At 49.3% G+C, this 24,654-nt stretch overlaps 1 protein-coding gene across 3 annotated transcripts in view; it reads right to left on the bottom strand.

The window, feature by feature from the left end:
* The window catches only part of LOC138525696 (uncharacterized), a 588,775-nt gene that overhangs the window by 265,963 nt on the left and 298,158 nt on the right, over positions 1 to 24,654 (bottom strand). For all 3 annotated transcript variants that reach the window (XM_069635788.1, XM_069635790.1, XM_069635789.1), the window contains exon 3: positions 20,083 to 20,352. In XM_069635788.1, coding sequence (XP_069491889.1) covers positions 20,083 to 20,352 — 270 coding nt within the window. The remainder of the gene's footprint in view (positions 1 to 20,082; positions 20,353 to 24,654) is intronic.

The raw sequence follows: 24,654 nt of genomic DNA, 5'->3' as shown, positions 1-24,654 counted from the left end.
CACAGGTGCCTTTTAACATCCGTGTCCTTTTATGTCCGGCAACTGCTCTGTAGGTCAGCCCGGTCAAGTCAACATAGCCCACAATTTCAGGGGGGAGGGAGGGAGTGCTGAAGCCAGTCAGCTCAATGCTGTTGCACCCCTACTTGTGTTTAATGCCTTGATTACATATTGGTAACCTTCATTACATCTAGCCCGATTCTTCCTCATCCCAGTTCTTGTGTATGAGGCAGTACTTGTGTGTGAGGCACTATGCCTCATACACAAGTACTGGGATAAGGTAGAGGTACATGAAGGTAATGCCTGACTTAGCTACATGTAATTTTCATTACTCCTAGTCCCACTCTTCCTCCTCATCCCAGTATTTACCAGTGAGGCAAGGAGCTTCATACGTAAGCACTGGGAAAAGGAAGAGGGTCGTGGAGGTAATTCTGGGCCAATGAGCTGATTTTGGAGGTTGGGATAGAGAATGGGAGGGAGAAGGGATGCGTGGGGGGGGTGGGGTTGTGCAATAAATCATAATGGTCGTCCATGCTAAACAGGCACGATATGTGGTATTACTTGCTAGAGAGGCATTTTGGTGCAGCCAGTCAAATCATTCCTCAGTTTGGTATGACTTTTTTTAACTGGGCATTTCTGGTAAAGCAGTCCTGCTAAGTGTAATTAAGAAAGAAAGAGCCTGGACACAGTGAGACTGAGGATAGCCAAGCAACCAGTTGGTACAGCAGACAGGTAGGTCAGCAGGTGAGGGAGAGAGAGAGAAAGCAGAGGAGAAGAGGAACATTTTGAGCTACTTCCGAAACTTCAGGTGGTCCGGCTCAAGTTTGTGAAGGGCAGGGAGGTATTCTAGAGAGAGGCCCCTGCAGGGGAGAAGGATCTACCCCCCGACTCTCTGCCTGGAGAAGCATCTAACCCTTAGAAATCGAGAATGAAAGGTATTTTGGAAGAGAGCGTTGGATGTAGTGCGGATCCGAGAAAGCCTTGTGGACAATGCAAAGGGTCTTGAACTTGATCCTTGCAGCCACCGAGAGCCAGTGGAGAGATTTCATGGCTGGAGTGATACTGTCCCTGGGCTTGAGGCCAAGGATAAGTCTTGCAGTCCTGTTCTGGATTAGTTGCAGAGGGCGGAGAGTAGAGATTGAGAAAGTGGCTGTTGCAGTGGACCAGCCTAGAGAGAACCAGAGGTCTGGAGACAGTGAGCTTCAGGGGGAAAGTAAGAAAGGGAAGAGTCCCTTTGAGGAGGTGCAATTGGTGTAGGGAAGGAAAGGTCTGTAAGACCCCCCTCCCCTACATTGCCCACCTACGTGAGGCTCATGACTCGTCGGTAGCCCCCCATGCACCTGTGCCCGGGAGACAGGGTGGCTGCGGATCGACACGTGAGGCATAGACATAGACACCATTTTGTAATAAGCAAGACTCCACTTTAAGTGTACTGAACCCAGGCCCATGCAGAATAGCTAGCATACAAAACTGCAGCTCGGTCCCCACTTGACAGCAAACAGAGAGGCCTGCACTTCCCCCAGCCTCCACCCCATGGCAGATCCGCTGAAAGCCCGTTCTCACGAGCAACTAGACACGAACAAGTACAGAACAAACACTTATCATTTACCGTCCGCAGTACATCATTGCCCTAGGAATGACCAGACTCGTAGTTGGAGTCTGGAAGAGAACAAAAAACTATCCCCCTCAAACACACCCCGACCCCGCGCCTAACCCCTGCACGAGTAATATATGGTGTCCCTGATCCCCCTGCCCAGTCCCCCAGATAAAGTGTTAACCAGACATACTAAACCCTTGAGTCTCTCAGCCGTATTCCTGTTGCTAAGGAATGTTTTGTAATTAATGTAATAATACAAACTACTTATATTAAAGCAAAGTGACCCCGTACACCCCCAAGATGCTTTCATGTTCCAAGATACAGTGTATAACTACTTGATATATTCACCCTGTGCCAACCAATGTTTGCTGCTATTGTAAAACGGATAATTGAAAAAAGCAATAAATAAAATGCTTGTGTACGATGTATGTATTACAAGAAAACTATATAGGGAATAGAATCAGTTTGTAGTATAATTAAAACGTTAGATCAACATGTTGCTTTCATGCTCCTGAGTGTATGACCCAACCTGACACTAGCTCATGTTTTGTTATTCGTCCGCCTTTCTCATGAATTGCAAGTATTAAGACCGACTAATGTTATGTACTGCATGTGATATTGAAAAACCCCCATTGTCATGAACTTAGTAATGTATACAATGTAAACGCCAGAAATGTGTAATTTCCCTAATGCTCCCAGCTTCAGCACTCGTCCCCTCCAATGGCATATTGTGCAGCCCCGTGAATAGAGAGTTGCTCAGAGTTACAAGGCCATCTCCCCCTCCTCCCTCCAAGGCCAGCAGGGGCTCCCTGGTGTTCGAGCAACACAGCCTCACCTCCCCGCATTCCTGCTGGACCCGCTTCAAGTATTTACCTCCCCATTGGCAGAGACCACCATGGCCAGGCCAAATGAATTATGAGCTACCTGGTCCTAAATCCCACCGCCTTTGAGGTGCCAGCTTGGTGCCCCGACTGACCCAATGGTATCCCAGTTCGCCCCAAATCCAACAGATCACAAAGGTAGTTATCCGTCCCTTGTGCAAACATCCCCCAGAGTCATCATTTACTGCATCAAACAGAGTAAAATGATGAAGATAGCCTGACCCATGCTCCCTGAAAAGACACCCGGACCCACAAGACTGGACCCCTTGCTACTGACAACTTTATGATGATGATGTACGGAATCAGCCTCGTATTGCATATTGTTTTCCCGTGTCCCCACCTGGGTATCAGGTTAACGTGTTAGAAGTTTTAAAAAACAACTTGGTATAAATGAGTTTGATGAATGGGTATGAAAGGCCACAAGGGCAAGTTTCTAGAACTATCGTGGTGAAGCTCCACTGACAGCCAGCACCCGAGAACTCCACCTCGATGAGCCTAGCTGACCCAAGCACATTGTGATGCCACCACGTGGATCTCCGCCAATCATGGACCACCAAACCTATATTCTACATAATAGCTAGACATCGCCATCCAATCCCCAAGACTGTGTGGCCCCTATAGCTCACCTCATGCATGACGTGTATTTGTAATATAACTGACTCTCTTTGCTATTGTCAGACAGAGCGCTCTCGGAGTTTGCAGAGTCCTTTGCATGCCCTATTTTGATTTAGATAAAAACCTTTTAACTTCACCCGCACTTGGTCGTGGTCTCATTCCCTCCTGGCGTGTGCCCTTTATTGCCTCTCATTAAGGGGGGTTTTCTACCTCATTGGGGGACGCTTACTTTCACTGGTAGTGGGACTTCTTGGCGATGTCCGAGATGTGAGGAGAGAAAGAGAGAATGGAGTTGAAGATGACAACAGGAATGAGCGAGAGAGGAGAGTAGGCTGAGGCGAGCCTGAAGGAAAGCTGGATGCCATCCGCATAACACTGTAAGATAGAGGAGAAGGTAGAGATCAGGTGGGCCAAAGGGGCCAAGTAGAGGTTGAAAAAACAAGGTGAGAGATTGAGCCCTGGAGAACGCCACATGTAGAGAGAGGTAGCGGAGGGAAAGGGGCCAAGTTGGACCTGGGAGGTGCAGTCCAAGAGGAAGGAGGTCAGCCACTCCAGGGCCTGATCCAGGAGGCCCAGGTTCTCACGGAGTCAATTGATCAGGATGGCGTGGTTGACTGTGTCGAAAGCAGAGGAAAGTTCCAGGAGGATGAGGATGGAAGGAATGCTGGAATCAAGGTTAGAGATCAGATCTTCACAGGTGTTCAGGAGAGCAGTTTCCATGCCTCTGGCAGCTTTTAAGCCAGACTGATGGTCATGGAGACAACCAACAAATTCAGTGTGGAGAGTAAGCTGGCAGTTGGCCAGCTTATCCAAGAGTTTGGGTGAGGGGAAAGTTCCAGTGGCAAAAGAATGATTACATAAATCGGCCAAGGCTGGATCAAGGGTGTCAATGTGGTCCTTGATGGTTCTGGAGGAGCAGGCAAGCACCTGTTTCGATGACACTTCCATAGATGGAACTTGTCTAGAAACCTTGTCAGGTGTTGGAGAGAAAGAGGAGAAAGGAGGAGGAGAGGGAGAGATGGCCAAAGGGGGCTGAGAGAGGAAGAGGGAGGGGAAGAGGAGATAGTGGACAGAATGCCCTGAGTTTTAGCGGGGAAGCAAGAGGCCAAAGTACACAGGGCCTGTTGAGGGAACCGCAACAGGATTGGCCAGTTCCTTGCAGATTTTAAAGAGTTTGACTGTGTTGTTAGAGGCCGCAGAGACACAGGCATGAATGTGTGCTCTCTTCTTGATGAGTCTCATTGCTTCGACTGGCATTTTGGTGAAACCAGTCTAGGCATGTCTTAATGTGGCCTGGCATGCTTTACTGTAATGTTATTATGTGTCTACACTGGTCTACATTGTGCAGCCAGTTGGACATGTTTTGGACATGTTTTCATTGTGGAATGGCATTTTTCAAAGCATTAATGTTCATGTGCACTGTTGGTGACTTAAATGTATTGAATTGGTGTTACCCTACACAGCAATAGCAAACACTGTGGCTTTTTTGCCACTTTTTCTCAGACAGTGTGTTGTATATTGCATTAAAACACATATTCATATCTTTCTCCTAGTGCAGTGTGTGGCATACCCCTTCAGCAACACATTCATGCGTATTGCGCAAGCGTGGTAATCTAGGCCGGCCCAGAGTGTGGCGCGACTCGTGATTTGTTGCGCAGTTGGGTGGGGGGCCCTCAGCATGGCTCGCAGGGGGGCCCCAGATCTTGTGTTACACCACTGCCTGGACACCGTCCCCATCTGGTCGAATTTTCATCAGAGTGCTGTTGAAAACCGGATAGCCAGAGGGAAGGAAACCAGCTTGTGGACTTTAAGGCACTCACGCCTTAAAACGACGTTTTGCCAAGCTTGTGGCCTCATCCCTGGGCAGTGCAGGAACCTCCCGACGTCCTCCTTCTTGTCCCCATGACTGATGCTCAGGAACAGCAAGATCTGCTCGAACTGCCAGGAACAACTGCCTCAGCTACAGCTTTTCTTCACTAATATGGTACTGTGCAAACGCGGTCGGGAACTTTCCCAACTTCGAAGGCTTGTCCTTCCCTAGACAATCGTCAAACTTTTCGCCTAGCCAAATTCTTCTAAACTCTGTGGCAAAGACTTAAACGTTTACTACCAACACTGTGCTATCCTATACAAAGACTCCATTGACTTTGGCCCAGTCCTATGAACTGAATTGCTGGTTTGTATTTTACTGAAAGCCTTTGCCCTGCCTATGAATATATTTGGCCTGTCTATTCTTATAACGTTGTCTTTTTACCCCTTTCTAAAGTATCTGAAGTACCATTTTGCTCCCACTTCAGGGGAGCTAAAGTCGTTCATTTACTTAGCGGTTGTGTATTTGTGGTTTATTAGTGTGTGATATTGAGCTGCTCTTGCTAGTGTAATGTTTTCAAACTGACTATGCAAATAAATGTATATTCCTTTACCAAGAAACCTTGAGTGTTTGTTTGAATCACTGTATTAGTTGGTCCTTTGTGTAACTTGTTCTACTGCTCACTCAACTGTTGAGATAAGTCTAGCTGCTGAGCCATCGCTACCACTTTACTGTGTAGTACAGGCTTGTACCAATGGTGAAATTGTGCTTACACTTGTAGTCCTAATTGCATGTAGTGTTCCCAAAGGGTACTGCATGTGATTCTGCCTAACAATCGGTTATAGAAGTGTTCAGGTTTGAGAGAGAATGACGATTTTCAAGTTTTCTTTCTATAACATTTTGCTCATTGTTAGGAATCGTGGTAGTGTAAGGAAGATTAAGTGGAGGCTGCTGAAAAGGTTGAGGGATTGGAGTCTTTGTTCTTGCAGCGGTGGCTAGCAATGCTTTACGTTTCTGCTCTAAGTTCATAAATGGTGGGGGCGACATCTAAGTTTATGCAAAAAACTGGCTTAGGTACATTCAATTCAGTTCTTCGGGCATGTAAACTTTGATGTATAATGTCTATAATAGGTGGTGAATGAGTAGGATAGACAGAGCGATTCAATAGTTCTGGATCAATGCCTACTAGATCGCAGCTATATTGATTCGCAGATAGGGAGCAATCATTATTCATTTATTTTATTTATTTTAATTTATATAGCACTGGTAGCTTGCGAGCATCGGTGCGCATTCACATAAACACGATACAACATACGTGACTAAAACATATACACAGGACTAATGGTAAACCGCACAAAGAATGGTGGCGTGTCCAGCTAGAACGGGAGGTTAAGAACATTTAAACAAGTGGGTCTTCAGTTTTTTACGAAAAGTTAAGTATTTTGATTCCAATCTCAGGTTTACAGGCAGTTTATTCCAGTTGCCAGCAGCAACTGTCGGCAAAGCTTTCCCTAGGCCGTTTGAGCGCTTGCGAGGTGCTGTGGCTACCATACCGAATGCCGCTGATCTTAGTGCTCGGCTGAGTGCGTAAGGGTGGATTTTAGCCTTGAGGTACGCTGGCGCCTTCCCATAGACACATTTATGTACCAGCGTGAGGGCCTTGAACTGTATTCTGTCCTCTACTCTCAATCATTGGAAGCATTGCAATCATTCACATTCACAGAACACTCCCACGACCCCACCTTGACCTGCTTTGCTCAAAATCATAGGAGCTGGTAGCAGATGATTGAAAGGATTATAATTTCCAGACACTTCAATGACACAGTCATTAGTGGGAGAAGTTTGACTATTCCTTGGTAGCGTCAAATGTACAATGAATTTCTTTGTTTTTTGGTAAATGTTCTTTAAGTTCATTGCAGGTAAATTTTTCGACTTCTTGGCATTCAGAATAGGTGCCAATGAGTCTTGATTTTTATTTTTTCTGTTTCTTTTCTTCCTTCTGCCTTGGTGTCTCTCTTGAAACACATCAAATAGAGCTCGCTCCAAATTGGAGACTTCTTTTACCTCTAGCGAGTTCAGTTGTAAAGTGGAAGGTAAACATGAAGAAACGGGTGTGTTAACAAAATTAACAAAGGTTCATTTAGAGTTCACAAGTTCACAGGCTTCTCCGTTTCAGATACAGGTGCAGTCAAGGTGGAGTCCATGTGCACATCATTAAGTACAATGGCTGTGCCAGCGTTGACTCTAAGTTTGTTTGAATCTATAATTATCTTTCCGGCTAGATTTTTTGTCAAGAGATTCGTAGATTCTTGTCAATGTGAAAATACTTGTATTCACCGCTGTGAGAGCTGAATCAATGGCAAGTGACAACGTTGTCGGGAAGCCAAAAGAAAGTCTTGCAACAGGCTTTGAAAAAGAAGCAACCAGCGAGGATTCTGAAGCCGATATGGAGATATTAGGGGCAGCTGTTTCATTAATGTAAAGATTTGGGGAAACAGATAGGCGGATCGGTATTCTGTGGCGAATTGGATGCATGAAATTACTGTGGGGATGAAGACGATAGGAGTCTGGTTCACAAGCTTCGGTATCCCCACCACTATCTGAGAATGTAGAGGGGGGGGGGATTGATGGCGAGTCAATTGTATGAACATTCACCCGCGTGAAAGGAGTCGGTCGCAGTGTTAGGAGTCAGGTATAAGTCGTCATCATTGTCTAGAGGGACTGACGTTAAACATCCTTGCATAGTAATGTCTGAAGGAGACAGAACTATGTTAATTGAGTGTTCTGCCTCAGTGAGAGGTGAAAATATAGTTGAAGTAGAAGCGCAGTTTAGGCTGTTTGAGGAATTTACGCTCAGTAGGTCGGTCGAATAACCTTTGGAGGCTAGAAATGTTGTAATATCCAAATTGCCAGGGGCAAAAGCGAGGCAAAGCTTGAGCGGGCATGCTCAAGTGTTGGGGGGTAGATGGCGTTCGGGTTTCAAATGCTTTTGCCGTTGTGCTGGAGAAGTTAAAAGGCATGTCTGAAGTAAGGCGATACATTGTAATAAAGATATCACGTGAGTGAATGAGATAGGGTCGACCACAGTCGAAACTTGCACCTGGTGAGATTTGAAAACAAAGCAAGGTTATGCAAACTGCGAGCCCAGCAACAGTCAGCACTCAGCACTCACGGGGCATCTTGCAGGAGTGCGCTCCTGGCGCTTTTATTAAAAAAACACGTGGTTTGGGGGCGTGGCTAAACAACGAAAAAAATCCAAATTAACAAATAATTAGTAAAAAGTTTAAGGGTAAAGACCAGTATTTTTTCTGAATGGTTGTAAACCCCTGTATAAGTCCAAAGGGAAATAAGAGTCTGGGATCTGATATACTGCAGCAGCTTGATCTCTGTATATCAAGCTCAGGAGAGGCAGGGGGTGCAGCAGGACAGCAGTCAGCACTCACGGGGCTCTCTCTTACAATATTCCAATGGTGGCAATCAGGTCTGAACTTGGTATAGCCTCGCTGCAGGTTCGGGTTGAATGGCTACTGATGGCATTGTTCTGTAGTATGATTGCGCCTTTAAAGAACACTCTTTATGTAGACCTGGGTAAACTAGTCCCTCTGTGTGCAATGGGGCATTCCCCCAGCAAATATATGGTTACTATTCGGGTCATTTGTGATCAATCGTTGTCAGAATTGGATTCAGACAGGATGACTTTGATAAGCAACCCTGATAAAGTAAAATGGTTGCTATATGAAAGGGACTGGAACGTAACAGAGAAATTCCACTCATACCCCTCCTTAGGCCAACTGCAGTGGGATCATAAAAGACGTGGGTCCCCATCATCCTTACTCATCCAATTCCCGAATCAATACTATCGTACTCTACTCCTCAAGCTACGCTGGAATATTTTGCCAACGAGGGAGGTCCTCTGTAGAAGGAAAACAGCAGGTTTGGTAAACCCCATGTGTCGATTTTGTGAGACGACAGGGGAAATAGAAACAATAAAGCACTTTTTGCCTCTAACGCTGGACAATACAGTAATGAGATTGACCTACTTGGAGAAGTTTGTAAAGTGGGGAGTGAGGGGTGATGATAACTATATCTGGTCCAGATGCATCTCCATTCAGAATAATTCAGAAGGTTTGGCGGTAGCATTCTTTATTAAATCACTAAATCTTTCTATGGTTCAGGATTTGGACCTGTAGATTGGTACCTTTTCCCATTCACGAAAGAGTAATATGTTTCTATACAGAGAACTCTTTATATGGGTACCTAGGAATCATATTGCTGTTAATTTACTGAGGTAAACGTATGGCCTATTACGAACGCCTACCGTTAGTACATTTTCAGTACTGGGATAATGTATGTTTGTCTGAGACTCTACTGTAAATCTATTTATTTGGTACTAAGAGCCAATCTATTAAGTGGATGTGTATCCTTTGAGTTATTTTGTATTTTTTTTTTTAAATCAAATGTTATTGGCATTTAATGGTAACAAGAGGCTTCTAAGCATGTCAACTTTTGGGCAAATGCCCATCATAACTTTACAATCAAACCCTACATCCCTTGTGTTCCCCCCCCCCAAAACCCCATAGTTCAAGGCGCGAACCAGATTGTCCATAAAACTTCTCCTAGAACAACTCCAACCGGGCTAATGGCTGTCCGTGGTTACACCGACTCCCCCAAAACTAAGGATTCTCAGGGCGTTTTTCTCTGTGTGGCCGAAAGCCTCCATAAATTGTAGCCAGTCCATCTCTATCTGGGCGCTCGAGCCCTGCGTAGCCGCCATGAGTCTTTCCATGAAGTAGATATCCTTAGCCACGGCTACCCACTCACATTTCGTGGGAAGGCCGGCCCTTTTCCATGTTCTAGCCCGAGCTGCTCGAGCTGCCAGGAGTAGCGAGTGTGTCATGTCGGGAAGTTTCTCCCAATGTTCATCCCTTAGCTGAAGGCCAAACATTATCAGGATAGGATCTTGTGGGTAAACCCCCTCTCCCGCCTCCCTTAACCAGCTCAGGACCTCAGACCAGAAGTCTTGAACCTTCGTGCACGACCACCACATATGCCAGTAGTCAGCTTTTTCCCCACATCCGTGCCAGCACTCTGGGTGAATGTCCAAGAACATCCTTGAGAGGGTGATCGGGTCATACTGCCATCTATGAAGGAGTTTGACAGCATGTGTTTTATATTGGCAGGAGATGGATGTCTTAAACGCCCTGCTGCAAATACGTCCCCATAGCCCGTCCCCCACTCCACAACCCAGGTCTCTCTCCCATTTCCTTCTAAGGCTTTTGGTCGTTCCCTCCCAGGGGATCATATGGGCTCCGTAGAGGAGGGAGATGAGTCCTTTCATTTCTGCGTGAGAGTCTAGGATTTTTTCGACCGGGGTGAGATTTCTTTGTATGCAGGGCTTTAGTTTGGGTTTCATTAGGACACCCTTGAGACGTAGATATAAGAGCGGGGAGAGGGTCCCAATTCCCAAGGCCTCCTCAAGTTCCTGAATGGGAATGAAGGAGTCCTCCCGCACCAGCTGAGCAACTCTGGCTAGACCTGTCTCGAACCAGGTCTGGTAGTGTTCGTGGCCTGGGATTTCCTCTAGAACTGGCGTGGACCAGATGTGGCTCAGGGGCGAGGGCCAGGTGGTCACCTTTTCTCTAATTCCCTTTCCTGCAAGTGCTTTCCACATAGTTCCAAGGATGGGGTGGTCCCTGATTCTTTTGTGTAGTTTTTTCAGGGGGACCCATAACCATTCCCCCACGGTGACTGGGTGTAGGTAGACATTTTCAAGGTAAACCCATTGTTTATTGGGGTCCTCCCTAAGGTGTGGGGCCAGGGCCCTAAGCTGAGCTGCTCTATGATATGTTCGCAGGTCTGGGAGGGCTAAGCCCCCTCTATCCTTGGGGAGGATAAGGGTCTCATATCCTATTCTGGGTCTCCGGCCCCGCCATATAAATTTAGTTATTCGTCTTTTGGCTTCGCTAAGGTAGGATTCTGGGGCCTCCAAGGGGAACATCTAGAAAACGTATAACACCCTAGGTAGAAGGTTCATTTTTATAGCGTTTATTCTTCCCATCCATGAGATCTGTCCCTTCGCCCAGCCCTCCATGTCCCTGAAGAGTTTGTCGAACAGAGGGGGGTAGTTTGCCTGGCTCAGGTCTTCGTTAGGTCTTACTATATTGATCCCCAAATATTTTATACCCTTGTGGCAGACTTGGAGGCCCAGTGGGATCAATTCGGCTAGGTTTCTCTCTGCATCAGGAGCAAAAGGGAAGACCATGGACTTGCTTACGTTTACCCTGAAGCCCGAGAAGCGGACAAATTGTTCTATGACCTGCACGGCGGCCGGGACCGATCTCGTGGGATCCCTCAAGTGTAGCAGAATGTAATCTGCGTAAAGGCCCAGTTTCAACGTGTGGCCTCCTATATCTATACCTCTCACCATCTGGGAGCCTCTGATGCTTTCTGCCAAAATCTCCATGGTCATTGCGAACAGGAGTGGGGAGAGGGGACAGCCCTGTCTTGTCCCTCTCTGTAGGGCGAAAGTACGTGACAGGTGGCCATTGACCGTGACTCTGGCAGAGGGGGCCATGCATATGGCTTTAATCGCCTGTCTAATCCCCACCCCGAAGCCTAGTTTCTCCAAGACCCCATGCAGGAATCCCCAGTCCACCCGGTCAAAAGCCTTTTCGGCGTCGATGGACACCAGAACCGGGTTGTCTCCCTTCCGTGCCGCCTCCCTCATGACGTGGAGGGTCTTGCGGAGGGTATCCGCCCCCTGCCTCCCCTGTATAAAGCCCACCAGGTCCGAGTGGATCAGCTCCGGCATGTGGCCATCTATCCTCGTGGCAATCATCCTGGTAAATTGCTTCGCATCTACATTTAGGAGAGAGATTGGTCTGTAGGACCGACAGTCTGCTTGGTCCTTTCCCTCCTTTGGAATCACAGTGATCAATGCTTTACCAAATGATGGGGGTGCCCTCCCTGTGGCCATGATGTTGGAGAATGATCTTGCCAGGAAACCCGCTAGGTGGCCCGAGAATGCCTTGTAGAAGCCCGCTGTGTACCCATCTTCTCCCGGGGCCCTTCCAAGCTTGAGGCCTGATATTGCCTTGAGTACCTCCTCCTCTGTTATTGGGGCGTCCAGGGCCTCCGCCTCCAGGGCTCGCAGGGTGGGGAGGGCGACCCCACCAAGCTATGCGTCAAGCATTTCCTTCTCTCCCCCCCCCCCGTCGCTCCCATACAGGGTTTCATAGAAGCCGGCAAAGCTCTCAGCTATGCCTTCGGGATCTGAAGTTTCCTCCTCTTCCCCACACACAACTCTGGACACCCACCTCTCTGCCCGTTGGCCACGGAGTTTAGCTGCTAACATAGCATATGCCTTATCTCCTTTTTCGTAATATCTTTGGCGTAAGTGTTGGAGTCCTGCTAAGGATCTCTGACCTAAGTCTGTGAGACACAAGGGTCCTCTCCCTTTTTTTGGAGGCCCCCTCGCTAATCAGCCTGCCCCTCCAGGTTGCCTTCGCCGCCTCCCATACTAACCCTTGGTCAACTTCTCCAGTATCATTTAGTTCGAAGTATTCTCTAATCGCCTCTATCATTTCCTCTTTAAAGACCGCATCCCTTAGGAGGAAGTCATTACATCTCCACAGAGAGTTCCTAGGTTTTAGGCCCGAGATGCTAATGCCAGTCCAGACAAGGTCGTGGTCTGACCAGCTGACTGTGCGGATCTCTGATGCCTCTATTCTGCTCATGTGCTGGTGTCTCGTGAAGAGGTAGTCAATTCTGGTTCTCGTACCGTGGGCGGCTGAGTAGAAGGTGTATCCCCTCTCCGTTGGGTGGAGCTCCCTCCATATATCCACCAGACCCTTCTCCCACATTAGGTCCCGAAGCCCTCCATAAGGTCGTGCCCCCGCCACCCAGTGGGATGGCCTCACCACTATGGTCCAGCTCCCCGTCAGCCCACATGTTGAAATCCCCCCCAAGAGGAGGAGCCCTTCCGCTCTGGTCAACACCTCCGCAAGGGCTTCTTGGATAAATCCCAGCTGCCCTACGTTGGGGCAATATATGGCTGCTAGGGTGATTTTTGAGTTGTGCAAGTTGCCTGACACTACCATGGCTCTCCCGTCTTCCCGCTCCCATCGGGATACCTCTGTCAGTTTATGATTCCTGTGCAGAACAATTCCGACACCCCCCTTCTTAACGTGGCCGGATGCCAAGAAGGTCTGGCCCACGTGGGATCCCGGGATCGCCCTCTCTTCCCCCTTCACCGTTCTAGTTTCCTGGACAAAAAGGATATCGGCTCTCGCATTTTTCATTTCCCTGCCCAGAAGTGAGCGCTTTGTCAGGGAGTTGAGCCCCTTAACGTTGAGGGAACCTATTCTGAGGGACTCGACCCAGCCCTTCCTCTCATTCTGTGTCATTAGTTCTATGCCTTACATTCATCTTTTCCCCGGTCATTTCCTGGAGATTGTCCCGTTCCCTTGTTGAGCTTTGTTCGGTCTGGGCCCGCGGGCCACTTAACTACCTCACCCTCCCTTCCCCCTCCCCTCTCCCTTCCCAGTTCAAGACGCCTGCCAACGGGCAAGCCACCAGGGTGAGAGAGTGTCCGTACCTCGCAGGGCTCTCGATGAACTCTATGTTCCCGGCCGGGATTGCAAAACGGGTGTCCCTGTGTTTTCCGATCAAAAGTCATTGTTCACCTAGTCTTCCCCAGCTTCCGACGTGGGGGTGTTTGGTTTTCTGAATTTTCTCCTGCCCTTTGTCTTCTTCTTCGTGGACCAAGGGCCCTCAGGTTGTCTCCGGGGATCAGGCTCCATTTGTGTACCTCCTTCGTTCCCTCCCTCCGGGGAGTCGCTCTTGAGCACTTGGAGGACTTGTGTGGCTTCTTTGCCGCTGATCACCCTGTAGTCTACACCAGCTCGCTCAAAGGAGAGGGCGAACGGGAACGACCATCTATATCTTATGTCCTGGCTGGTGAGCTACTGAGTGAGCGGGCGGCAATCCCTCCTGCGGGTGAGCGTGAGGGTCGAGAGATCTTGGTAGATCCTAATTGTGTCCCCTTCAGAGATGAAGCTTTCAAGCCTTTTTGCCTTCTCCAGGATCTCCATTTTTTCTCTGTACCGAAGGAAACGCACCACTATAGACCTCGGGGCCCCTCCTCTGCCCCCTCCACCTCGATGCGCCCTCTCCAGCTGGACCTCCTTCCCCCCCTCCAAGGTAAAGAATTGGTTGATCAGTCCTTTAACCTTCCTTCCCACATCGGCCGCCGTCTCCCCTCTCTGCTGGGTGACGCCCATTATGCGCAGGTTATTTCGGCGTTCCCTATTTTCCAAATCATCCATTTTCAAGGTTATGTCCTCATCTCTCATTTCGAGGTCCGTTAGTCTCGCCTCATATTTCATGTCCAACAGGTCTGTTTGGAGGTGGTTATTTTCCATTCCCTCCATTTTTTCTTCCAAGGTTTCCACTCTTCCCCTGAGGTCCACTATAGGAGCCTGTATGTCGGTGCGAATGGCCTTAATTTCCTGAAGGATGTCCTTGAGGTCCTCCTTCGTTAGTGGTGTGGGCGGTGGGTCGCTGCCTGAAGGCATGGTGGCACTGCGGGCCTCTCTCGGGGCTGGAGCTGTTTGTGGACAGCAAAAGCGTTGGAGGGAAAGGATTGCCCGAGTGGCCGAGGGCCTCTCCAGGTTGTCGCTCTTCGTTGGTGACCTTTGGTGCGATGCCTCTACGAGGCCAGCCCGTGGTGCTCTCAGCGTGTAGTGGTCAAGTTCTATGGAGTCGGGGTGTCGAGTATGTAGGCCTTGGCTTGGTGCTGAGGAAGGCCTATGGGGCCTTCAGGTATTAGGGCTTTGGCCCACTTCGTTTTGAGGGCCTCTGCTGTGATGGGAGGAAGGCGGCGCGGGAGGCGGCGCCGCTGGCGGAGCGTGAGCCGCCCTGCTCCGTTCCTTTTCTTTTCCGCTTGTTTTTTGGAGGGGGGTTGTGTCCTGGGAAGGGGCCACGGGAGGCTGAGGGGGGGGGCAGCACAGTTTCCTCAAAAGACCCCTTTGTCTCCTCACCTCTTTTCCGTGTACTTAGGGAAGCTGGTGCTTAGGGCCCGTATTCCTCCTCCCGCTGGGGAAGCCACGAAGATGTGTCTCGTTGGGCCGCCTCGCCCCGGGTTGGGCTTGAGGGGACGGGTGTCTGCCTCGTGTCCTGGACTCAAGTCCTTGGAGCGTGGGCATGGAGCCCGGGCTGTATCATGGGCGAGGGCTCTGCTCTGGAGTGCGGGGCTTCCCTGCGATCGGCGAATCAAAATGTCGACGTCCCTGCGAGTCCTCTGCAGGGGGCTCACAGGTCTGTGCGCGGGATTGCGGGGGCTCCCGCTCCGCTCGGCTTCTTCTGAGCACCCTCGTACATGGGGGATGGCTCCCTCTGTCGCCGGGCCCCCACGGGCCTTTGACGGGCGGCGCTCGTCTTGCTATGGCACTCACCACGGGCCGTGGGCACCGGAGCCTCGTCACCCGCTCCGGGACTCCTGGCGTGTACTGTGCGTGTAGGGGGGGTCACCCACTCTCCGGGTCGCGCCCCGGTCTCAGGAAGGGGAGGCGGCAGTGCGGCCGGATGGTGTGCACATGGGGCCCCGCTCGTCGCCAGTCCGCTGGCAGCCCGTCGCCTTTGGCGGTCTTCAGGGGGGCTGGCCCCTTGGCCACGGGTGGTGCTGAATCCGGGCCCTTGATTGGGGGCTTCAGTGGGGGAGATCGCCCCGGGTGCTGGTCCTCCCTGGTTTCAATGTGAAAATCCCGGCCGGGGATTGAAAAGGCCCACTAGGCCCCGCGAGGCAGGAGGAGCGCGAGCCTCACACGACTTGCATGCTCTGCCCCCCCTGGCGGTCTGTTATTTTGTATTTTACAATAATATGATCTAACAAATTCATTTTAATTCGGCTGTAGGTATTAAAAATTGGGAAAATAAATCCTCGTTTTAATTGATTTAATGAACTGTGTGAAATGTAAACCTTTATTTGCTGTGTAATTGTTGTGGTAACGTTGACTAACTGTGGAAACAATGCTAATTCTAACAGTTTCTTTCATATGTGTTTTAACTGATTGTTTGAGTTGTAAAGGTTTTTTTCTAAACCGTATACAATAGAAAACAAATCCACATTATAATAAATGTATGTGGTATTTACAGGGCTGGGAAGCTGGTACTACGATGGGGCAGCAAACATTTAGTAGTAATGCTAATTCCAATAATAACCATGTTGTCACACACATCGTTACGGGCGGGAGAGGGTCCCATTGGTGTAGAGATAGTTGCAATGTAATGACATCATCAGCAGCAGTGCACTCAAGCCCCCCAAAATAATACACGCGGCAACAGACCTGCACGCATCTGCCATCATACACCACGAAGCGGGAGAGGGTCCCATTAGTGTAGAGATAGTTGCAATGTAATTACATCATCGGCACTACCCTCAAGCCCCCCAGGTTCTATGTGCGCTAAAGACCTGCACGCATCTGCCATCATAGACCACGAGGCGGGAGAGGGTCCCATTGGTGTAGAGATAGTTGCAATGTAATGACATCATCGGCACTACCCTCAAGCCCCCCAGGTTCTATGTGCGCTAAAGACCTGCACGCATCTGCCATCATAGACCACGAGGCGGGAGAGGGTCCCATTGGTGTAGAGATAGTTGCAATGTAATTACATCATCGGCACTACCCTCAAGCCCCCCAGGTTCTATGTGCGCTAAAGACCTGCACGCATCTGTCATAATAGACCACGAGGCGGGAGAGGGTCCCATTGGTGTAGAGATAGTTGCAATGTAATGACATCATCGGCACTACCCTCAAGCCCCCCAGGTTCTATGTGCAGCTAAAGACCTGCACACATCTGCCATCATAGACCACGAGGCGGGAGAGGGTCCCATTGGTGTAGAGATAGTAGCAATGTAATGACATCATCGGCACTACCCTCAAGCCCCCCAGGTTCTATGTGCGCTAAAGACCTGCACGCATCTGCCATCATAGACCACGAGGCGGGAGAGGGTCCCATTGGTGTAGAGATAGTTGCAATGTAATGACATCATCGGCACTACCCTCAAGCCCCCCAGGTTCTATGTGCGCTAAAGACCTGCACGCATCTGCCATCATAGACCACGAGGCGGGAGAGGGTCCCATTGGTGTAGAGATAGTTGCAATGTAATTACATCATCGGCACTACCCTCAAGCCCCCCAGGTTCTATGTGCGCTAAAGACCTGCACGCATCTGCCATCATAGACCACGAGGCGGGAGAGGGTCCCATTAGTGTAGAGATAGTTGCAACGTAATTACATCATCGGCACTACCCTCAAGCTCCCCAGGTTCTATGTGCAGCTAAAGACCTGCACGCATCTGCCATCATAGACCACGAGGCGGTAGAGGGTCCCATTAGTGTAGAGATAGTTGCAACGTAATTACATCATCGGCACTACCCTCAAGCTCCCCAGGTTCTATGTGCAGCTAAAGACCTGCACGCATCTGCCATCATAGACCACGAGACGGGAGAGGGTCCCATTGGTGTAGAGATAGTTGCAATGTAATTACATCATCGGCACTACCCTCAAGCCCCCCAGGTTCTATGTGCGCTAAAGACCTGCACGCATCTGCCATCATAGACCACGAGGCGGGAGAGGGTCCCATTAGTGTAGAGATAGTTGCAACGTAATTACATCATCGGCACTACCCTCAAGCTCCCCAGGTTCTATGTGCTGCTAAAGACCTGCACGCATCTGCCATCATAGACCACGAGGCGGGAGAGGGTCCCATTAGTGTAGAGATAGTTGCAACGTAATTACATCATCGGCACTACCCTCAAGCTCCCCAGGTTCTATGTGCAGCTAAAGACCTGCACGCATCTGCCATCATAGACCGCGAGGCGGGAGAGGGTCCCATTAGTGTAGAGATAGTTGCAATGTAATGACATCATCGGCAGTGCACTCAAGCCGCCCAGGTTTTACATGCTCCAACAGACCTGCATGCATCTGCCATCATACACCACGAGGCGGGAGAGGGTCACATTGGTGTAGAGATAGTTGCAATGTAATGACATCATCAGCAGCAGTGCACTCAAGCCCCCCAAAATAATACACGCGGCAACAGACCTGCACGCATCTGCCATCATAGACCACGAGGCGGGAGAGGGTCCCATTGGTGTAGAGATAGTTGCAATGTAATGACATCATCGGCAGTGCACTCAAGCCGCCCAGGTTTTACATGCTCCAACAGACCCGCACGCATCTGCCATCATACACCACTTGAAGACACTTTGCACAACACCTCTGCCATTAGAATACAGCTACCGTTCACGACACACATTTGATACGTAGATGCACACATAACTTCTATCCCGCTCTCACTTTCCTCCTCTAGAGCACTTATCACTACCCATCCACATGCCGGTTCGACATGGGTGGCTGGCAGGACTTGGCCGCTCCTCGAATCTTAAGCACTGACCAATATGCACACATGCATACTAGCACTTCCTCGAATGTCTCCCCATACTCTGACTCGGTCCCCCGTGGGCGTTCAACCTATAGTGCGTTGTGACCATAAGAATCGTGATAGGCGCTATACAAATGACGCATTACTACTACTAAAGGACGAGGGCAATAAGTGTATGTGTAAAGTGTGCGCAAGGGAAGGTACCAGGAATGTGGAGATATTTTCACTCACTCAATGCACAACACCCATGACCACATTTGCCATAATGGACCCGACTCAAAGGGGAGGAAGTAGACCCGTAGACATCACTGTGGCTGGCCCTTTTAGTCCTTTCCATTCAGCCTCTCATGGAGGTTTGGAGGCGGGGATGTGATAGTTGCCAAATGCAGTTCCCCTTCATAGAAAGGCAGGATGAGGCGGACAGCCACTGCAGTCAGGAAACGACTGGCTCTTTCTTCGGCTTTCCCTCCTTGGCACTCAGTCTTTCATGGAAGGTGAAACACTGATCTACTAATGCAACCTAGGAGGGATTCTGCGGGCACCGTGCCAGTACTTGTTGGCATGCAGAGTGCTTTTCTTACTGTTCTTCCAATAGAATAGCCCTATCTAACTTAAGCCTGACCTAAGGACATCAGGCCGTCTGGAAAGTACTGCGCTGCTAAAATGCAATACCACCCTTTGATGGGACTTGTGCAGTTGCAGCTCTAAATCGCCTGAGCTTAGCTAACCTGCTTTGGAATGCCACTTTGTAATCTTCCCTGTCACGCTCACAGCACCCCAGCACGCCCTGCTCATGAAATGCCACATTCCAAATGCACTCGTCGCTGCACCATACACATGTACTGCACCCTCTTCACGTGGACAGCATTACAAAACAGTGCACGCTATGACTCGTCATGCTAAAATGTTTGCAATGAACAAAGCCTGACCAGCTTGTTTGGTAATGAGTCAGTGGCTGCCACAGGAAGCACGTTCCATGTTTGCTGCCACAGCTGACAAAGCTCTGCCTCCCACTTGGTGACCACTTCTTTTTAACCACACCCACCCCTGCTTAACGCGGTGATATGCACAATCAGGGGTGTTGCTAGGTCTGGAAAAGACCCAGGACTACGCTGATGTCAGAGCTGTCGGGACTGGGGGCTAGCTAGCTAGCCTTTTGGTTGTAGCTCCTGAGATTCTATCCAGGGCTACAACCAAAAGACCAGGGGCTATAGCCCCCTTAGCCCCCCACCCCAGCAACCTAGCAACGCCTCTGTGCACAATCTACAGCATGGTGAGAGAGTGGCGACTTAATGGCCACAACTGGCAATGATGTTAGCCCCTGAGCTTATGCTGGCAATGCCTGCGGTATGTTCTGAGTAGCTGGGCACATCACAGCAATTGATGTGAAGCGGGCAGTGCCTAGGCAATGGCTATCCAATGAATTAACACATAGAACGGTTGGCTTTGCCAATTTGTGTTTCTTTATGACACGTCTACTGGCTGCTAGAAAGGTACGTTATTGCTCATGTTGATGGTTACGAGGCTCTTTTTTTCTTACATCTTACATTAGCCAGAAAACCCAATTAGGACATGACACTGGCACGGGCGAGACGCTCACAGCAGTGGCGATCAGAGTACACACCCCACCTCCCCAAGCACGCAATCCACACCATGACTCCACTTAAGAGACAAGAGTGGCCTGCGTTCTCAGTGCACACAATGCACGCTTGCACCCGCTCAGAGAGAGACGTTACCTTCGGGGAAGCAGTCGGAGGGGACAGCAGCCCGGCTCTCCATCGCAGCGTTTTTCACGACACACTCGAGCCCCAGCACGGAGGTCGCTTTATCATTCAGCGTGAGTGTCTTCTTATCGGGGCCCAAGGAGTAGTCTGGGACGCTTATGGACGAGTTGTCTTTTTTCCAGAGGAAGTCTGGTGGTTGGGAAGGTTCAGGGTGAAGGCCACACCATACCATCCGACGCCCCTTTGTGATGTTGCAGCTCACTTCAGGCTGGCCTAGAAACGCTGGAAGAAATAAGAAAGAGCACAGAGTCACCCCGACTTCCTCATAGCACAGCAGCGAGTAGAGTTTCATTAGACTGGCCTGAGAATCCGAGACAGTAATTATGCCCTCACACCCTGGGGGGTCTCAGAACCACAACAATGCCTATGACACACTGAAGTATCTGCTCCACACCTCTGAGTAGCTGGCACAGCATGCAGTGAGGGCACACATCTGCAAATCTCGAGAAAAAGTAGACCCTGAGAAGCAGGGCATTAGCTAGGCTGGGTCGCACGTGTTGAATTAATGCTCCTTGCTTTTTGTGATGTTTCCAAATGGGGGCTTCCCCCATCAGCAAAGAACACCTCTATGAAGGCCTCTGCATGTGTCCAATGGGAAGCTCTGTTATTGCAGTGTGCCCAGCTCCTGCCTGCTCTGCAGGTGAAAGGACACTGCCACACACTGGTCGGCTCCCAACTTTCATTGATGCATTTTGGCGGGAAGTAATCAACAGAACTGAACAAGGGAATGCCAAGGTATATATAACTGAAGACTCGAGGTAACGGCCGCCAGCCAGGCCAAGATGGGCTGGAGCAGACAAAGGGGGCCTGTGAGGGCTGTGGGCCGTTAGCAGGCAAGCCTGCACCCCCTCGAGGGTCCCCTGTGCTCCCTCTGGGTTGCCAACAGCGTCTTTATCCCCCGAGACAACCAGGGGCACAATGACAGCACATGCCCGATTCCCTGTGGAAAAGAAGATGGTCGCCACTTAACATGGAAAGGAACACACATCTCTTAACATAGGCAGTCAGTTACTGTTCGCCCCCAACCCTGCAATGCATACTGTAGCCCACTTTGGTTGAATACCTGAGGCCAGACCATATCCTCTTATTGTGGCATAGCAAAGTTGCAGTATTTTTCTTATATATTTCATACCCTAAATTCAAACGAACACATTGATATGATATGTTATTTATAACGCGCTTAATACCTAGGGTTCGAACCTGTGTTGCTTTGTGTCGTCTTGCTTCCAAGGCAGGCACGTTGCCCCTGAGCTATCCTCCAGAGACATTAATATCTCTAATAACTTTAATAACCCAGTTGATCGGCAGTACGGCACCCTTTTGCTTATTCTTCTTCCTCGTCTGCACACCCCTTTTCCTTTTTCTCTTTATTTATTTACAGTCAGCTCTCTTTTTCTCCTTATCAATTCCCCTTCTAGCATAATTAGGGCCCACTCCCAGAACCTCCCAAAGACTCCCGCTCCAGGCGAAATGCATTGGTGGCAGCCGCCGCTGTTGGGCTGCTGGAAGCTGACAACCATGCCGTGGGGGAGCGCCTCTTTTTTCGACCTTGCTGCCCCCCGTACTGCTAGGCTAACAAGGGGTCATTTACTCCTGGTCATCTTTACCCTCCATCGGGAGGTTCGTTTGGTCCCTGCTTGAATGCCTGATTAACCAGTATTCCCCAAATTGACCTTTTGCAACTGACCTTCTGCGCAATTGACCTTTATATTATTTTAGTGTTTTTATATATGTATTGGGTTGGTTTTGGATTATAAATAATATAAGGGGATTGGGTGGGGGTTGCAGAGGTTTTTGGATTGTGTGGGGGGGTTACAGGGGGTTTCCCCTGCATATATATCCTAATTGACCTTCTAAATTAGGTCAATTCTCCCGAGGTCAATTGTGAAAAAGTCAATTAGTATACAACCGATTAACCACCTGCGACAGCAAAATACATACATTAGACAACCTGCAAATAAAAGACCTGTTAGGGCGGGTTGGGTGGTTCAGAGTTGTTCCTGGCTGGTGCAGGGGGATCGAGTTGGGAAAGAGACCGCTCCCCCTGCGCGGACCCTACATATATAGGATACCCCTGCTTCCTGTGCCTTCTCCCTGTAGAAGAAGGCCATGTTAAGCCCTGGCGTGCTCAAATGCCAGCAATGCACAAGTCACTTCTATATGTTTATTGGGGAGGAGAGGGCGACGAAGGACGTTTACGCGTTTATGCAGGGGGGAGGGAGGGATGCAGGGAGAGCTATTAATCGTGGGAGATTGGGCAGAGACAGGGAAAAGGGAGCAAGAACAGGGTCTAGGAAAATAAATCGTGATCTTGAGGGAGTCATGTAGGAGGTTGCCAAGGAACATGGGCATATACCATAGGTGCAAGCCATTGTGCCTAGCCTTCCGATTGGCTGGTGCCACTCCACGGGTGTTAATATACTTACTCCTGTTCACCAACCATTCATGTGTACCAAGCAGACTTATTTTCCCATCTCATAAATTGGTGCCATTTTTGTAAAAAGAAATGGCCAATTTCCCTGAAAAACCTAGCTCTCATTACAAGAAAGGCACACGTCTGTTTCCACTCACCACAACTTGTCAAGTCCTTGTCTCTGAGGGATGTTGCTTGACACAAGTTTGACTTCTTTAATGGGAAATATCCGCTTTTACAGAAGCAGGCCATTCCTTGCCTTCACCCATCTGGTCAAGCAATCTTTCTTAGAACAGGCTAGTTCACAATAGAAGAGGATCTCTTGTTCTCACATTTCTCGGGGGTCTATTTTTTAACGGGGAAGAGCTGATTCAACGTGAGCAGGCTAGTTCCCATTAGACAAGTGGACCTTCTTGTCTCCCAGTGGTGCAGGGTTCAGTTCTCTAACAGGAACAGGCTAGATCCCATTAGACAAGTGGACCTTCTTGTCTCCCAGCGGTGCAGGGTTCAGTTCTCTAACAGGAACAGGCTAGTTCCCATTAGACAAGTGGACCTTCTTGTCTCCCAGCGGTGCAGGGTTCAGTTCTCTAACAGGAACAGGCTAGTTCCCATTAGACAAGTGGACCTTCTTGTCTCCCAGCAGTGCAGGGTTCAGTTCTCTAACAGGAACAGGCTAGTTCCCATTAGACAAGTGGACCTTCTTGTCTCCCAGTGGTGCAGGGTCCAGTTCTCTAACATGAACACGCTAGTTCCTGTTAGACAAGAGGACCTCTTGATCTCCCTGGGTTGGCGTGTCCGTTTCTGTGATGGGAAATAGCTAATTAAATGTGACCAGACGACTTCCTATTAGACAGGAAGACCTCGTAGTCACCCCAGTAGACAGTATCACTTTCTTTAATGGGAAACAGCTGCTTCGATTTAAAGTCTAGTTACCTTTAGAAAATAAACTTTTGATTACCCTGCTGACCTGGTCTTTTTATAAAGGGAAACAGATAGTTACCCAGAGAGAAATGTGCTGGTTCGCTGCATTAAGTCTCTCATATGCTAGCAGATCAAGGCAGCTTCCCGATGAATCATATAAATGGCATAATAGAGTACTGACATTTGGTGTTTAGGTGACATGCGGCAAACAGAGGTTACTGACCGCACGCATATGCACACGTTTTAATGAAACTGCAAGTAATTGCCATCTGACCAGGGTGTGGAAGCCCTGCTTTTTTAATTTTTATTAAATACATTGCTGCAGGTAATCCATCTCTGAAAGGGACATCTGCCAATCAGATTCCCCATTTCATAAACTCCATGCCATAAGCATAGTGTGTACATGTGCCCTGCTGCATCAGTATCCTGATTCGCAGTGCCCGCTCTACTAGTGGCACAGAGCAGGTTCGGAGGTCACAGGTGGCCTCTTTACAGCTGCATTGACACCCAAGTCCCTGTAAGGCAGGTGTGGCATTTAAGATATGCACCATTGTTCAAAAAACTACATAAAACTGTAAATATAAGCCATACCCGAGTTAGGGTATGGTGGCCAGCATCTCACAGTTATCCCAGCCACACTTAATTGATATTGCTGGTGACAGCCTTGTGGGCGCAGTTCAGCTGTGGAAGGTTTATGTGTATTCCTGCAGATAGGTTGAACCCTGCCCTACTGGCAGGGAGGCAGTTTGGTGGGGTGCCTCTCTTTGTTCCTTTGTAAAGGCAGGTAACCCGCTTCTCCCTGCGACAGCCACTCCACAGGACGCTGGCCTAAGAGCAGAAACCAAGGGGCATACCCATTCACAGAAAGCCAGGCCTCGCACCAGGGTGCTGAATTTCTAAAGGCATTTGATCCTCTAGAGAAGGGGGGGTAGAGCTAGGATAGCCAGAGAGGGATCTGCACAGTTTTGGGAGGGTTCCTTGTCCCTATGTACACAGGTAACTAACTAGGGTAGCGTTCGAGGTCCGTTGTTGTGACCAAGTCAGCTCGTATATCGGTTTACTTTCTACCACAGTCAACGAATGCCTTTACTTGCTTCCTATTCACCCAAGCCTTTTCATATGTGAAGTCATCAGAAGACTGTTATAAACATATGCTAAAGGTCTCTAAATCTATTTTGGGTTCTTTCCAC

This window comes from Ambystoma mexicanum, chromosome 7p (assembly GCF_040938575.1).
Source record: "Ambystoma mexicanum isolate Mex_15411 chromosome 7p, UKY_AmexF1_1, whole genome shotgun sequence".
NCBI classification, from domain to species: domain Eukaryota; kingdom Metazoa; phylum Chordata; class Amphibia; order Caudata; family Ambystomatidae; genus Ambystoma; species Ambystoma mexicanum.
This window is presented reverse-complemented; position numbering and strand designations above follow the sequence as displayed.